Genomic DNA, 18,574 nt, shown 5'->3' with positions numbered 1-18,574 from the left:
TAAAACAAGAAACAAAATATTTGTAACGAAAGTAATGGAGTAAAAACCATTTTCAGACATTTTGCTGTGTAACTCCTGCACTTTCATAATTTGACTTGTACGATTTAAGCCTAACCATATATTGGATCAACTTTGACAGTCAATCATTGTTCACTTCACACGTGTTTCTCTTAATTAATTATTCACCGTCTTAACTTATGACAACTCTCACACACGATTAAGATAGAGGTGAAAATAAAACAAGGTTGCGAGAGATTTTAAGTTAAGACTCTCTTGAGTAAGATAAAATGGTTGTTAGTCTTGCTTAAACTGTTTAAATTTTAAAACCTCTCACAACCTTCTTCAATTTTCATTTCTATTTTAAGCGGGAGTCAGACTCGTCTTAAGTTAAACGGTCTTAAATAAGAATTGGTGTTGAGTAACTCAGTATAATCGGCAAAATTGACCTATTTCGAAATGATATGAACGAAAATCAAGTTAAGTTTTATGTTTTTCATTTATTCACACAATAATTAAAAACAACTACTCCCTTCATCTCAGTGAATAGTTTATATTTGCTTTATTTCTTTGTCATAAAATAAAGTAAATATGAACTATTCACTGAGACAGAGAGAAAGAGTACAAGTAATGCATAAGAAATCGATAGTCAAGCTCATATATATACACATAATGACATAACACATCTATATCCAGATATAAAAGTATAAACTTTCTTTTAAGAACTTTCATAAGTACATAAGCCTAGCACTTGTGACCTGTAACCAAAAGGCTTAAACGAAAGTCGCAGGTCACAAAGCTTAGCTTATGTATATATGATGAGCTTATATTATGTCTTGTCGAATATGTACATGGATTTTACTATTTGTTTAGCAAGTTTAAACCACTTTCGAGTATAAGCTACTTATATAATCATCGATACAGGCAATTCTAAACTAACCCGACCCACACTAGTCCAGCCGAATTTAGGTCTACATACAGACGAGTCACGAACTCATGTGCATGGTCCATGGATAGAAGTTAGAAGGCTAGTGGGTGCGTGTAGTCGTGTAGATAGTGTCATAAAAATGACTGTGATATCAAACGTGTGCATACCTCTGCAACTCATTAATATCCAAAGGACTACCTCAATTTTAGCGCTCTCTGCCAAACCACAGTAATGAAACAAAAATTGAAACTTGTATGAAAGATATTTCATCACTATAGTATTTGTACGTTGTTGATGTCACTAATCTTTGTGTTTTTTGGTTTCACTGTTTTTGTTTTGGTATCCTTTTTCAGTTTAATTTGCTCTAGTCCTGTTAAAAGTTAAAACCATGTAAATTATCCCCATTATATGGACGAAGAGACTGTTCACTTTATAAGTTTAAAGGTATTGTGTAGTATTACCGGAGTTAATAATTGGAGAAGAGTAACTCGTTAATTAATAAAATGATCAACTCTCTTATCTGAGATAGATATGAGTATGGGTGATAATGAGATGAGACAGTTATGCGAGCAACTCGAGCTTTGCTTGGTTAGAGATCAATCAAAGCTCGAGTTGTGCGAACTCGATTTGTGCTTAGCTAGGAGCTTAACGAGTCAAGTCGAGTCAAGTCGAGCTAACGTTGCCTCGGCTCGAAAGATTCGCTTGGTTATCACCCTGTTAAATCATGCAAATGGGTCTGGGCCTTACCCGAACGGAGGAGAGACGGACCACTCAACAACATAAGGGAGGTTCCATCCTAAAACTAATTGGCAATAGGAGTAGTCCCCTTGGTTATAAAGTGGTACAATCTCTCTTTCTCTTTCAATGTGAGACACTCACATGTGGGTTAATATGAGATTCTTCACATTTGACAAGTATACGAGTTGAAGTCTTCTTGTAATCCACTATGTCGAGTTAGCCGGGCTGGACAAATCGGTACGTATAATATACTGAGATCAGAGTTAGATCTTGTTTTTTTAGGCTTAATTTCAATTCACTCGAGTTTAGTTTTGTTTACTTCATATCCTTTTACATTCTATTTTGATTAGTTATGTTCAATTCAATTCATATGGTTTCAATCCAAAAGAGTTGGACTGAACTTTAAACTAAATGAGACTGCAGCGAACTGAACTAAATAAAGCCGAACATAACTAAACTAGAGCTTAACTAAACTGCATGAACTGGGCTAAACTGAACTGAATGTAGTTAAGCTGAACTGAAAAATACTGAAATTAAGTCGGAAAAAACAGGACGTTGATCGATTCGTGACGGGACTCTGGTGTAAGATAGAACCTTGAGACCTCAAATTGACAAGAATGTAATGAATGGGCCGGGCTAGCAGAAATGTCTTAGATAATTGAATGCAAGATGAGTACTATATAAGTTCCCGTGTTGTTTAATTTACCAGTTTGCTGTTTGATTGGCCCATCTTCAGTCTTCACATGCCTAAATTAGCTCTTCTAGACTAAAAGACTTGGGGTTCAGAACTCAGACCTCTTTCTTTGGCACTACTCCTGATTGTACAACACATGAAGTAGTGAGGAAATTGTGATAGTTATGACCGAAAGTCAAACGATTAGATCGTTGCAAGATAAAATGTAGACCGCGTAGCAAAAATTGACCGTTTAGAGAAAATTGGCCCTCCATTTATTGTAGGAAATGGAAATAATCTGAATTGGTTATATATACTCATCCGTTCTGGTAGATCAATAGTTCACGTTTACTTTATTTCATGATTATGAGAACAATATAAAACGAATTCGGAAAACATGATACTTGTTAGTCTAGAACATGAGTCTCATCAGTACAGAATGTAAATACAGATTTCTATTTGTGAGGCGTCACAACTGGGTAAAATAATGTTGGAAAAAAGGGAGGTGGCCTGGCCAACCATAAAATATCACAAGTTACCTTTTTGTTAATATCACAACAATAATGCATGTCAAGTTTAATTACGTATATATTATTATTTACCGTCTCCCAATATGAATGGCATTAATAACTTTAGAGTGGTATTAGGGCTTCCCTAATTATATAACTATCAAATCAAGTACAAATATGTAACCTATGTGTTTATGTATGTATTAAGTACAATCCATAGCATTACCTAGAGAATAAGTTATAATCACATCTAATCAAATCAGTCCAACATTTCCAACACAAGAATCATAATTATAACTTCTTAACAGAAAACCATATTTGGACCAATGGTCCTTCATAAAAACATCATCCATCACAATGTGTATAACAAGGAAACATTGACAAGGATGCTTCTTATGAATTTGAATATGACACTTTAATAAGGAAATAAAAAATATAAAGTTGAAAATAACTAACATGAAAATGAAATCAATTAATTGAGATCATTATGAACTGTCATGTTTCAGTCATACAAGGAAGCATTACCCCTTTTTTGCCATTAATAGTGTCTCACATAATTCCCAAAATACCCAAATTGATATATCCAATTATCCATTGTGTTAATTATTAAATCTAGCCAATTAAACGTATGCATGGGCGCATGGCGACGAGTTATATATCATTATGAAGATAATGTCATATATATTAAGACGGTATTGACTGTATTTATAGTTCAATTAAAATCATATTGTAATGCATGACTGATTTTAAAATGAACTTAACCGAGATTTAATACCGGGTATATCAAAAACACGAAAACGAAACCAATTAGTTGAGAATTTGAAATGCCTTGATGATACATCAATTACCATAATGTCTAGTGTCTAACATAATTCCCAAAACGCCCTAAAATGATATCCGATCATGGTATTAAATCTAGCCAATTAAAACATATGCATGGCAATCAAATTACAACATTTTAAACCTGATCTATTTTTAAAATGGTATTGGCTATATTTATAGCGCAACAATCAAAATCAGACCAGACCATAATAACTGGTTATAAACCAAGACTTAAAACGAGATTTAATACCATGATATCTCTAATTTTTCCCTAATACATAAGTTTACATTTTTACATTTAATTCAAGTGGCACCAACACCAAGAAAGTCAATAAATTGTGGATGATTTGATGGTGAAGTAGGGAGCTCTAATGATCTAGTACTACCTTGATCATGATCTACATTATTATTTAATAATAATAAAGATGATGATGAAGATATAGTGTAAGTAGTAGACTGTGTTTGAGGAGTTGGAAAGAAGGTGTTGTTGCTATTGTTGTTGTTGTTGTAGCAGTAAGATGAGTAGATGTATTGTTGTTGTTGCTGTTGGGGTAGCATTGATGTTTGCATTGGCCTATCCAAACAACTGCTTTGACTGAACATGCTCCCCATGTTATGACCATTTTGACCTGCATACCCAAAATTAAATTACCATATGTTTAGTCACATAAAAAAACACAAATAATAAAATAAGACGGTCTGACATCGTGAAACCGTCCATTTTTACGGAAAAAGAGATTCATTTTATGTTAATATATGAGTTATCTTTTTATATAACAGGTCTCTTTTACAATGTGAGACCGTCTCTTGTAGTTATTACCGAAAATGAATATCATATGATGTTTTAGTGACATACTAATATTGAGGGAGAACCCAAAGCAACAAAAAGTTGTTCAAATCCCAAGTCTAAAGGAGCTTATTTATGCATGAATGCATTAGCTAGACATGAGATCAGCAAATCTTTTGTTCACCTGGTTTATACTGTCCATAACAAGAATTATAATAATGGAACATTTCACGACAAATTATAAAATAAGACGTTTTAATAGTTTCTGGTAATCCTTAAACGTATTATGACTAACAGATCGACATTTGTTTAAAATTACCTGTTAAATATATGTATAATTTTTTCCGAGCATACAAATCATAATAATTTTTTTCTTAATATCTCTTACAAAGTATTCATATATGCCAATGTATATTTGTTATATTCGTACATCAAAATAGAACATGCAATATATGACACCTGAAAAATATAGATGTCTATGGTACATCAAGTGATCAAGGTACACAGTACAAAAAAAAATTTCATAATCCAAAGAAAAATGAACATACCTGAGAAAAAATCCAAAGGAGATTGTTGATGACAAAACCCATTATAATTATTAGTTGAGATTATTTGACATGAACTTGGATAATTATTATTATTATTATTTTCTTCCATAGAAGACGACGAAGAAGACGAAGATGATCGTCGTTGTATCGGATTATTATAATTAATATTATGAGGAATAATAGGAGAATGATTATTATGAGAAATAATCAGATTTCTTCTTCTTCTATAAGCATTAGATTGTTCCCTATATTTTCTTGCCATAATAACATGCCAATGATTTTTAACAGCATTATCAGTTCTTCCAGGAAATAATCTTGCTATCATAGCCCATTTGTTTCCATACACTCTATGTGCTTGCATTAGTCTTTCCTCTTCTTCTTCTGTGAATGCTCTCCTATTTATTCTTGGGTCTAGTTGGTTGAACCACCTCAATCTACAACTTTTACCTATACAAAAAAAAAAAAAAAAAACATAATAACTGCGTTATTCTAGTGCCTTAAAAAATCCCGCCTAAGCTGGCAAAGAGTGTCACATGTACATAATTAGTCATGTATAATCAGATGTCAACTAGATTAGCCAGGAATCGTGTTTATTAAAACCCTATGGGTCCCTTTTGAAAAATCAAATCATGAAGAAAATGTTTAGTAACTGAAATGACAACCACGTTATCCTAATATCTTTAAATGTTTTCGCTTAGGTTGGCAAAGTGTGTCGGATGTACACCAGATGTCAGCTAGATTAACTGGTAAAATCGAGTTTAAAACCCATGTGGGTCCCTTTGAAAAATCAAAATATGAAGAAGAAAAAAAAGAGGTTACCTGATCTCCCTTCCAATTTTTCAGCAATGAGGTTCCAATTTTGAGGGCCATAAATTGCAACAAGTTCTTTAAGCTTATTATCTTCAGCTGGTCTCCAATGACCTCTGGCACACACCTTGTTTTCTCTAGATGGACCTACCATCTTATTATTATTATTATTATTATTAATCTTAATATTATTATTAATAATTATATTATTAATACTATTATTATGAGTATTATTTGGAATATTGTTATTACTAATAATCTCACTACTAAAGTTCTGATTTTTACAACTTACACCATAGAAATCACCCATAAAAGGAATAATATTCTTGTTAATGGATGTGTGATCTTGTGAAGAGGGCACTATCCTAGAAAAGTTGGGATTATTGCTTAAAGAAAGTGAGGTTAAATCTGGATACACACTCATAGAATTGAATAATATGAAGAAACAAGATTATTATGGAAATGTAGACCTAAATAGTTAAGGGCAACTTCACATTTGTTAAATCACGGGAACCGATAACGTCACTCTGAAATATACTGCAGCGCTACAATAACTTAAATAAATGGTAATGAAATAATTTTTTTAGAGTTTTTTGAATTATATTGTATAGTTTTGGAGAAAGAGGGAAGAGATAGAGAGATTTTGACAAGAAATGATTGATAAGTAAGTAGAGGCAAAGTGTGGAAAATATAAGGGGGAGTTTGTGATATGAATGTGAAAAGAAAACACTTGAAAATGGGAAAAGTGTTTGTAACAGAAACCTATAAACATACTTTGTTTCTCCTTGCTTTGTCCCTCTTTTGGGGTTAAATAAATACTTCTGATTTCAAGTTGTTAAACACCCTGCTGACTGATGATGACCTTTTGATGTTATACATTTATTCAATGCAATTTCTATTATTAATAAGTTTGATGGATTTTTCATAAATTATAGAATAACACCGTCTTAAAGTGTTTTTTATTGGTTTTCAATATTTTTGAAAATGTGTGTAAATGATTGACTGATGTCATACGAGTTTAGAAACGATCTTGTATCATAATTATTAAAATTTCAATATTTTTAAGTAAAAGTTTTGATGTTAATCTATTTCAAGAGAAAAAAAAATACTTCTAAAACTAATGTATTTCATCTTCCATTAATATTGAAAAAAATTTCATCATGCTCAAAGTTCATATATGCTTCTCATTTTATGATGCTGATAAAGGTGTATGAATTATTTTAAAGTCATTATACGCATACTATATAACAATTTTATTTTATTACTTCCTCCGTGTCACTGATGTCTTTACGTTTACTTTTTAAACAAATATTAAGAAGAGATAAAAATAAAAAGGTTAGGATTAAACAACTATTATAGCCATTTAAAAAGGTTAGAAGTGACTAAAAAGAAAAAATTAGAAAACTAAATGAAACGACTCAAAATAAAATACTTAAAAACTCAATAAAACGAAGGAAGTATTACTTATCATAATACTCCGTACTATACTACTATGTATGCATCACATATTCACATTCATAATATAGGTTAGGATTAGGAACCCAATATCATATTATTACATGGAAGCATTATAGTAAATGAGAGTCAAAGTTAGACACCAAAGTATAATTGATTAGGACATTTAGGAGGCATTATTTTCAGTTATCAGTTGATCTAAAAAGAAGGACTAAGTATGCTTAACTACTTTATAACAGAAACAATTCCAAAATGTGAAATTGCATGCATTAAGTAAATGACATTGAGTCAAACCCATCCTCATATTTTCAGTTGAGAGCATTGATGACCAACCAAAGGAAAGGAATAATCAATAATCAAAGTGTGTATGTAGTAACTGTAATAATCTTGTTTAAATTAGGTCTGACTATTTTTTAAAAAAAGTTAGGCACAACAATGACATGTAATATGGAAGAACTTAATTTAGTAAGGTAGCTAATTAGTAGATTGACATCTAGTTTTGACATATTGGATGTAATTTAAATATTTAACCAACTAATTAACTAGAGTAACTTAGGCCGAATATATAATGTCCAGATGCTAGAGATCAACTAGACCTGATAAAGGTGACATGACTCAATCCGATAAGGTAGACCTAAAACTCCGAAAGTGACCTAAAATTATCTGACTCAATAATTATGATCCGAGACCCGATTGACCCCACCCGACCAGACCAAAGCCGACCCAAAATTTGATTGATCGACCAAATGTTGATCCGACCTAAAACCACCCGACTCATAATTAACCGGATCCGAAGTGACCCGAAATTACAAGTATTAAAGTCATATTAATAGTATCATATACTCCATAATCCATATGTATACTAAATGTGTTTGGTGTGGTGGTTGCTCACCTCATCCCTTAACCATGAGGTCAGGGGTTTGATCCCTGCCAATGGGAATGGAGCAAACACTTTGGCCAACCGTTTACCTCTTCGTGAGAGCACGCGTGGCGAGGGAATTATACACTGTTGTCGACGGTGGAGGAGATTTTTGCTAATTCAAAAGGGATGAACAACAAGTGTACGACTTGAGTTAAGACCATAAAATTAGACTACGTCTGTCAGTGTTTGTGTAAGTTAATAGCCTACTTGGTTCATCACAATCACAATCAATCAAACTCAATATTTCTACCTCTATATGTCTAATGTCTCCCTATAGCTCTCGAGCCTGCAAAGTTGGCACCTGAAGTAGACTCATCAACTACCCTTCTATTGTGGTCATAAATTGTTCCACCCAAAATATTTACCTCATTTACCTCTATAGTCTATATGTCTAATGTCTCCCCATTTTGTTGAATAGACATCATTTTTTGTTTAAGCTCGTCTTAAAACGACTGTCACAACCGTTCTCACGTAACACATAACAACAATTTCGGAAAACCCTTGTATATCACCAGTTTGTTCAATTCCTTGAAAATTTAAGTTATTTTAATCCTCCATCACGAACATATAGTAAGTTGTATGGTTAATTTTGTAGTCCTTATTACACTTTTAATCTAACTGTGTTACACGTTATACTTTATACAGTTACACCCCTCTTAAACCAGATTACGGACTTTTAATTTCCGACACAAGGTAAAATTATGATTATGACTTGATTATCAACATACTATTGTAATATTGAGGAATCAAAGTAACAAAGTTACACATGGAAATCTCAAAAGTTGCAAGAAAGTAGGATGAATAGCAATGAACAAAGAAACAAAGGGAAAACCTATTTCAATGAAAGAAAGGAACAATAGTCATTTAGCTGTTAAAATCACGTGCACGTGCACTGACTTTGTTAAAAATGTGAACAAAAAGGACACTTAGTCACAGGGTCTCACATTGGAAGTGTTATAAATCACTATACATAAAATAGGTTCTATGTACATAAACTAGGTTGTATGTACGTACATAGAAAGTATAAATCTCAAAAAATTAAGAACCGCAAATTCTCATTTACAACGGTTTTAAATAACGTTGAGAAAAATATAATTATTTTCTAATAAAGAATGTCATTTTATGATGAAAAATTACAACTAAAATTGTCGTTTTCTAATAATTAACTGGTAGTAACTTTTTGTCAGAAAATGTTTAATTATTGCACTATACTAGTAGTTTCTATATTTATCTCTTGACTCAAAAGAGTACAGTGCACCCACTGCAATCCCGCTAAAAAAGCCTCTGTATTATTACGAGTAGACTTGGCAAAATTGACCATACCTGAATGACCCGACCCAAAACCTGAACTCAAGACTTGAATTTGACCTGAACCCTAATTGACCTGACCCAGTATTATCCGACTCAAATGTTTATTTTTGCAAACTGATTATATTATCCACAAATAACTTGATAGTAGTTTAGTTGAATCTGAAATGATTCGTCCCAACCCGACCCGAAATCTACAGACTCAAAATCGGCCCAACCTGTGACCCGTTTACTCGATCTAATATTTAGGAGAATAAATTTATAAGATTGTCTTATTTGAATTTTTTTTTAATAAATTTATGTTTATTTTTTCCAAATGAATTGCAAATTGCAAGTATGGACGAAATATTATTGGAAATTGAAGGTTTCATTGATAAGTCCAATCAAAGAGTAAGTAAAGGGCGTGTATAGAAGCTAAAACAGAAGACCCTTCTGCAAATTAATTGCATATTCCAGAAAACCATGCCATTAAAACCAGTTAAAAGGATGAGAGTATATTTCCTTCTCAGGAATGTCTTGTTTTACCATCTTATTCTTTCTTTTACTGTTATTACCCTTCTTGGATAGAGAGATTATAAGACAAGTTTAACTTCTTAACTCTTTAGTTAATACTGATACTATTCTTATATACGCTCTTGAGGACACACATTAATAACGTAGATGTGTAAAGATTCATAAGATAATATGCAACGTAAGTACATTTTAAGTAATATCTCCAACTTACAAACATTTCCACGTTTATTAGAATTTATGAAATTTAATTATGATTTCTCACTTCATTTGTTAATTGTTGGTAACCAAGTTGTTAAAATGACAATAGTAATAATATAACGTATTATTTAAGTTATATCTTAGTTAAAGAAGGTTTAAATCAAGGATCAACCAAGCAATACTTCAAGAGTTATTTTTAGAACCTGACGAAATTTTTGTTGATTTCTTTAGATTAGAATTGTTATTTTGTAATGAATGTGTGTACTGAAGTTGTTAATCTTTCTAGATTTCTAAACAAATTTGAAGTTATTGGGATCTTTTTGTATTATTTTTGTGTACAATTTTGTATGAGTTTCTCCAAGTTTTTTTTATTACCAGTATTAATTTTTTTTTCTTTGGGATTTTAAAGTGTTGTACTTTCCTCAGGAGAGTCTCCTTCTTTCTACCATTTTATTTTATGGGTTCTTGTGGTAAATGAAATTTCAAACATTCTTTTGAATTTCGTTTACCTTTCTCATCCTTGCGGATGGTATAGGTTAATTTATAATCAACCTAGTTTTCTTACCTTATCAAAAAAAAAAGACATAAAGCCTTACAATACTCGTTGTGAGACTTATTCTTTCATATGAGTTATGACGGATAATCACTCTCACATTACAGACGATAATCACTCTCGAACCTGCACATGATTTTTACATTCTCCTAATCCAAGCCTAGATTGTTAAATCTCAAATTTCATTTGCGTAAAGACCAGGGTCGCTTCATGAGTTACCGTATTTGATTTCAGCCCTAAGTAACAAGTTATCATCTATGATTAAGGGGTGCCCGATTTTCGTCCGAGACTAGTTTATCGTATATCAGCACACTCAAATGTCCTCTGTTTCATCTCAAAATTTGTGTGGCTGCTTTAGATGACCCGAAGAACCGCCCGTATGATTTACGGACGTTTTTGTCCCGGGACCCTGTAATTCCAAAAACTGTGTATTATACACTTACTTTTGAGCTGTTTGGGAGATTGTACCGGGTCATGTTTATTTTCCTCCAAATTTTTCCACCATGTGTCTCGGGTCATTTCATGAGTTACCGTATTCGATTTCAGCCCTAAATAAAATGTATTCATCTACTTTTAAAGAGTACCTGATTTTCGTCCGAGATTCCTTTATCGCGTACCGACACCCTCAATTGTCCTCTATTTCTTCTCAAAAATTGTATGGTTGCTTTAGCAAACCTGAGGAACCGTCTGTATGATTTACGGACGTTTTTGTCCCAGACTCTGAAATCCTAAAAATCGCGTATTATACACTTAAATTTGAGCCGTTTGGGAGGTCATAAACGAGTCATGTTTCTTTTCCTCCCAGTTTTTCTACAACGTGTTAGGGGTCGCTTCATGTTTACCATATTCGATTTTCAACCCTAAATAAGAAGTATTTATCTATTTTTAAAGAGTACCTGATTTTCACCCGAAACTCGTTTATCGCGTACCGGCACCCTCAAATGTCCTCTGTTGCTTCTCAAAATTTGTGTGACTGCTTTATCTGACCTGAGAAACCATCCGTATGATTTACGGGCAATTTTGTTCCCCGACCCTGAAATCCCGAAAACCATGTATTATACACTTAAATTTGAGCCGTTTGAGATGTCGTATCGGGTCATGTTTCTTTCCTCCCAAATTTCTACTACGTGTCAGGTGTCGCTTCATAAGTTACCATATTCGATTTTCAACTCTAATTAAGAAGTATTCATCTATTTTTAAGGAGTACCTTATTTTCATCCAATACTTGTTTATCGCGTACCGGCACCCTCAAATGTCTTCTGTTACTTCTCAAAATTTGTGTAGCTGCTTTATCTTATCCTAAGAACCGTCCATATAATTTACAAACCTTTTTGTTCCGGGACTCTGAGATCCCAAAAACCGTGTATTATACACTTACATTTGAGCCGTTTGAGAGGTTGTACCGGGTCATGTTTCTTTTCCTCCCAATTTAGGTCATGTTTCTTTTCCTCCCAATTTTTTCACCACATGTCTGGGATCGCTTCATGTGTTACCGTATTCGATTTCAGCCCTAAATTACAAGTTATCATCTATTTTTATGGAGTACTCGATTTTCGTCCGAGATTAGTTTATCGCATACCGTCACACTCAAATGTCCCCTGTTTTTTCTCAAAATTTGTGTGACTGTTTTATCTGACCCGAGGAATCGCCTGTTTAATATACGAACATTTTCGTTCTGGAACCCGAAATTCCGAAAACCGTGTATTAAACACTTAAATTTAAGCCGTTTGGGAGGTCGTACCGAGTCATGTTTCTTTTCCTTCCAATTTTTCTACCACTATCAGGAATCGATTCATGAGTTACCGTATTCGATTTTCAACCCTAAATAAGAAGTCTTTATCTATTTATCAGGAGTACTTGATTTTCGTCCGAGACTCGTTTATCGCGTACCAGCATCCTCAAATGTCCTTCGTTGGTTCTCAAAAATATGTGTGCGTTCCTGCTTTATCTGACCCGAGGAACCGTCGTCCGTATGATTTACAGGGTTCTGGGACCCTTAAATCACGAAAATCGTGTATTATACACTTAAATTTGAGCTGTATGGGTGTTCATATTGGGTCATGTTTCTTTTTCTACCAGTTTTTCTACCTCGTGTCTTGGGTCGCTTCATGCCGTATTCAATTTGCAGCCTTAAATATGAAGTACTCATTCATTTTTAAGGAGTACATGGTTTTCGTCCAAGACTATCGCGCACCGGCACCCTCAAATGTCCTCTGTTGCTTCTTAAAATTTGTTTGACTGCTTTATCTGACCCGGGGAAATGTCCGTATAAATTTACAGACATTTTATTCTTGAACCCTAAAATCTCAAAAATCATATAGCTCGTACCTGGTCATATTTCTTTTCCTCCCAGTTTTTTCACCACGTGTCTGGGGTCGTAAACCAAACATCACATAGTAAGCGAAGGTCTAACACATCACAAAATCTCATTGAAGACGGACGATATCCGTCACAAGCTAGTGACGGATACCGTTTCCTCTCACAAAATGCCCATTGAGAGGTGAGTGGGAAGACATGGTAGAGTCTCCCACCTTGTCCCCTCTCTCCTTTTTGTGAGAGGCCATGTTCATGATGGGATTAATTCATGTCAAGCAAGACTAGCTGTTAACACATAAATGTCTATTTGTAGTGCAACAAGTGAGTTTCTTAACAAGAACAACAACAAACTGTTTGCAAGATGAATTGCATTCTTTCAATTAACAACACAAAAAAGCAAAGACAACGTACGTAGACGACCAACCACTCATGTGCAAATGAGATGATCAATAAGCTGAAACACCAACATCATGTAATATAGATTTAGGTTTGTTATAAGATCATATAACATGGAAGAGCATGCTTTTGGAATGAAATAAATCCCCACGTACTAATCACGGTGTGACAACGTATGTTGGCCTAACTCAAACATAAGATATGACTAAGGTAACATAAGTATGAATAAAAACTAAACTAGCACACAAAATTATTGTATTATTATAGCTTCATTTTTCGATATTAAGATGACAATGAACACTATACTTTTTCAAAGCATCTAATAATTAAATTAAAAGTCAAATCAATACATAAATATGTGAAAAATCATTAGTTACGGTATAAGTAGAGGTGACCAATGGCAGGCCCAACTCCCGGGCCGCTTTGAACTAGCCTAAGAGCCCGGGTTAGCTATGAGGGATCCCGATCGATGTGCAAAATCACTAATTTTCCATACTCTGACCAGACTTGAGTCAGCGTGAGGGAGCGTGTTCTGGCACATAAGACCAACTCCACTAATGGGCTGATCTTGGGTCAGGCAGGCTAATCTCGGTCTAACCTAGCCTGTCTCGTGGCAAGCTCAACTTGTGAAATCAGAGTCTTAATCAAAGATAGACTTGCTTTTCGACATAAAATATAGGAAATATATGATGAAAGTTGTTCTTTTATAAAACATCTGATAATTAAATTAAATCTGAAATCGACCCGTAAAAATGTAAAAAAAAAAGAAAAAGATATGGAAAGGAAAGTGGTAGAATATATGAGTGACCCACAAAGGCACCAATGTAAATGGGGAAGCATGTCCCATAATATTCTGTTTTAAGTTTGCTTGAGCTTCATTGAACGCAATCCCAACCAACTAGAAAGGCTCACATAATATAGTGGGTCTATGCTAGGAAGCATACATAACTAACATGTATGGTTATATGAGCATGATTTTGTAGGTAACAAATAACATGAATAATTGACTTGGTTTCCTTGCCTTCCTACATGATATCCAACACCTAAGCAAATCTATGACATTTCAACAAGAAACAAAATTGCTTTAGCTTATAAAAACATGTCATGTTATTTGATTATTTCTTGCAATTAATACTACCCATTGTATAAAGGGTTTGATCTCAAAAGGCCATACTTGAACACATCTCTCAATTCACATGTTACAATGAATTATATTGTTTGTTTGTTTTATTTATTCAGGACGGTGATAAGATTGATGAGTTGATACTGAGCTTAGATTGATTTAACCTAAAGGAAATATTCTGACCAAGAACTGTTTTTAAACCTAGACCTGATTCATCACTCATTCTTTTCAATCATTTGTTTATCTTTGTTTAAAATACTTTTCGGATGGAATAAACAATGGTAGATGAATGAATGAGACGATAGGAACACTTAATTACCAGAATTACATCGAAATGTGTCTTATGTGTGTCTTGAACTCCTAGTCAGCTATTGTGATCAACTTGTTTGATTGAAGAGTATTACAAAAGGGGTGAACTTTAATTTGAGCTTAAGATATTGGGTTTTAACTTTTAAGTCCAAATTAAAGTCATTGTCATTCCCAAAATAGAATAACCTATTTAATTAGTCTTGCTGAATACGGGTCGGAGCAAGTGACGGATAATGCCACTCACAAAATGAATAGGGGGGACAAGGAGAGGGCACCCCCATGTGCTTCCTTCTCTCCTCTATTTGGGTCATTTGTGAGGAAAAATGGTATCGGTCACTCCAAAGTGACGGATACGTGCCGTCACAAATGAGATTTTGTGTAACCTATTAGGTTCAATGAATTCCATAATGGACATTCCCACCTTCTTACTACTTTCATGACATATCCGAAAGAGAATCCAATACTTCTTGGTCACTCATAAGATTACACACTAAACTATCCCGGTGTAGTTAATTATCTTTCCTAAAAAAACATTTCATTCTTAATTCCACCTTATTAACCTTGACTCATTTTCACCCTCCCAAGCAGAAGGTCGCGACCTAGGTCATCAACCCAATCATTATCCACTCTACAACATTTCCACTATCATATTATATACTTCTTTCTTACTTTTTCTAATTTTATAAATACATTCATTGTCCTTTTTTTGTGTCCAACAAACCAGAAAATTACACCTATTGGGTTATGGAAGAGGTCACCAAATGAAGCAAATGTCACAAATTGACCTTCAAAGGTCACAAATTAACCATTGGTCACAAATTAGTAACTTTGGTCACCAATTAAGTAGCTTAATTAAGTCACTAACCATGACCAAGCAAGATCATGACCAAACAATTGACCTTGTTTGGAGATGGGTCTTATAGTGTCAACAATCCCCATTTGTTCAAAACCAAAAACAAATTAAAGAGAGTACTCTATATTACCCCATGCATTAATCATCATAAAGTTTTTCTTTTCGAACAGTTGAAAATCACGCGTTTTACATTCTAGTAATATGACGCACTGAGCCACATATATAAATTACAACGTAAAACATAACATAATCGTCATAAAGTTGAATAACAGTAATTAACAATAGTACATCAGAAAGAGTATTAATTACTGTTATAAAAAATTGCAGGGGAAAATCAGTTAAGCATAGGCGAATGCAGATATACATTACACAGTACAGTATCATTAAAATCCAATTTTTCAAAGGACATTTTTTTGGGCAGCTTTGAAGCACGAAACAAGGGACGTAACAACTAACAAACCAAAGTATTTATCCACATTTAGATGATAAATGTATGTAAGATTTAATTCACTGTACAAAAACTGTTTTTACAGTCAGTAATTTACATCATTATTATCTGATCTTTCTGATTCTGTGATGAGATTTCATTGATGTAAATGTGTTTACAAGTAATGGCTTTCAGTGGCATTTACTATACTTCATATAGTAAAAACTATTTAAGAGATTTGGAAAGCGAGAAATTTCAGCGTAGGCGAACAAGTAATGTTATAAAGCAGAATTTGAAAATAGTCTAAAAATTTACCTAAAAATTTTGAAGTTTTTATTTTCTTCAAGGTAGTGTTTGGAAACACGGAATTGATTTCATTTTCATGATTTCAATTGTAGAAATTGAAATGTTTGAATTCAATTCCAAATTCAATTCCAAAATTGTGTTTGGTAAACCTGTGGAATTGGAATTGGAATTGAATTTGGGCGAGACGGATATAGGTTGAGGCCATTGGATGTTTTATATTTGAAAAAAAAAATATTGTCTCGAAAAATATTTGCCATCGGAAAAAATACGGAGTATCATAAATAAAAATATTGTGATGAAATTTGCGTCACAAAATAAAATGTAAGAAGTCATGGAATTGAAATGACTAGTATATGGTAGGTATTTGAGAACCCCAAATTTTAACTAGCTTGGATTTTGATAAGAAATTGAGTCAATTCCAATTCCAAATTGTAAGAGTTCCCAAACACTTGAAATGTTTCAATTTCATAATTCAATTCCAATTCAAGGTTCCCAAACATAGCATAGGAATTTTAATGATTTGTGAAAGATGTACATTGTACAATAGAAATTATTGAGTAGTACGTAGTAGTAAATATTAGCTAGACATGGCATAAATAACCTGACCTATTATGTGTGACTCGAGACTATACAAAATAGTATGACTATGACTTGACCCGTCTCACGTTTAAAACAAACGAAATACTTAGTTAGACACGACTAATAATAACTCGATCCGAATCCTCAAAATCCAATATAATCCATATTACGAAGATATTAATACGAGAGTAATTAGTAAACAACTAGCTTGAAGATGACTAAACTCTTTCGGAACTATACCAAGATCCTAGATCCGCCACTGCGATTTATGTTAATTGGTATTTTGTTTGATAGTGGCAAGAAAAAGGACAGGAGATAGTACGATATCCACGTGCAATAGACGACCCACCCCATAATTTCTGGTTACTTTCTGCTCCAAACAACCAAAGCAGGCCCAACCCAACGGTTCACGGTCCATCCTGACATCACACTTTAACATAACATAAACTTCCATCCAACAATTATTTTCATCTACATGGACATCTCCCTTTCGCATCTTTACTATTCAAATAAATTTACAAAAATTAAATAAAAAACTAAGTAAGACGATTTTAATGTTGACGAATATCGAATCCGTGTTATAAAATCACCACATAATAACGAGTTTTTATGTGACTTCTGAGTTGTGACTTGTGAGTTTATATGAATCAAACTCTAGTTCAACTCGAAGCGAACAAGTTTATCCATGAATATAAAACTGACTAAACAGCTCCACATAAAAAAGATTAAAAAGGCAAAGCAACCGGAGTACTTGTTTTCGAGCATAATAAAAAAGAATACCGAAAAATTAAACAACAATACCGTAATATAGGAAAAGCCCATAGCATTCTACGGACTAAGGCTCTGTTTGGTAAAACTACCTGAGAAGGTAGCTGGAACCTGAAAAGGTAGTTGAAAACTGAAAAGGTAACTGAAACCTGAACCTGAAAAGGTAACTGAAAACTGAAAAGGTAGCTGAAAACTGAAAAGGTAACTGGTAAGGTAGCTGAAAATTAGAAACTGATAAAGTAGCTGATTATATAAAAAAATGTTTGGCAAACTAACTGAAAAGATAACTGATTTTGATAAAATGACGTATAAGAATATGATAATTATCTAATAGTATAGATTTAAGGGGCAAAATAGTAAAATAAAAGCAAATCAGGTATCTGAAATCTCAAATGTTACTCTAGGTAGCAATTCATTTCAGGTAGCTTATTTGGTTAAATAAGCTACTTGCCAAACACTTACGAAAAAATAAGGTACCTGAAATTTTAGTCAAATAAGTCACTTTGACCAAATCAGGTACTTGAAATATCTTGCCAATCAGAGCCTAAAACTAGGTCGGAAGCATGCAACATTATTTACCCTCTATTTCAGACGATGAGATCGGGGGGCGAACAAATTTCAACGTGGGCGAACAATAATAGTCTACTGTGAACTTGAAAAATAACTGAAAAATTTAACTAAAAAACTCGAAATTCATTCCAAATTTGCTAGTAGTTGGGTACTTTGCACCTCCTCAGCT

General features: G+C 33.5%; 1 protein-coding gene across 1 annotated transcript; it reads right to left on the bottom strand.

Moving 5' to 3' along the window:
* Positions 1–3,791: 3,791 nt before the first annotated feature.
* Positions 3,792–6,642, bottom strand: LOC141598756 (uncharacterized). Its single transcript, XM_074418512.1, has 3 exons — positions 5,822–6,642; positions 5,003–5,449; positions 3,792–4,296 (listed from the first exon to the last, which is right to left on the bottom strand). Exons 1-3 carry the CDS (start codon positions 6,231–6,233, stop codon positions 3,971–3,973), a joined length of 1,185 nt encoding a protein of 394 aa, XP_074274613.1. The 5' UTR covers positions 6,234–6,642; the 3' UTR covers positions 3,792–3,970.
* Between the last annotated feature and the right edge of the window lie 11,932 nt (positions 6,643–18,574).

This window comes from Silene latifolia, chromosome 9 (assembly GCF_048544455.1).
Source record: "Silene latifolia isolate original U9 population chromosome 9, ASM4854445v1, whole genome shotgun sequence".
NCBI classification, from domain to species: Eukaryota; Viridiplantae; Streptophyta; class Magnoliopsida; order Caryophyllales; family Caryophyllaceae; genus Silene; species Silene latifolia.
This window is presented reverse-complemented; position numbering and strand designations above follow the sequence as displayed.

What these genes read in the sequence shown, in the direction of transcription:
- LOC141598756 (XM_074418512.1), bottom strand. Translation starts at nt 6,233, where the DNA reads ATGAGTGTGTATCCAGATTTAACCTCACTTTCTTTAAGCAATAATCCC. An exon ending in AAAATTGGAAGGGAGATCAG is followed by an intron (nt 5,450 to 5,821) that starts GTAACCTCTTTT and finishes TTTTTTGTATAG; the next exon opens with GTAAAAGTTGTAGATTGAGG. An exon ending in TCCTTTGGATTTTTTCTCAG is followed by an intron (nt 4,297 to 5,002) that starts GTATGTTCATTT and finishes TTGGGTATGCAG; the next exon opens with GTCAAAATGGTCATAACATG.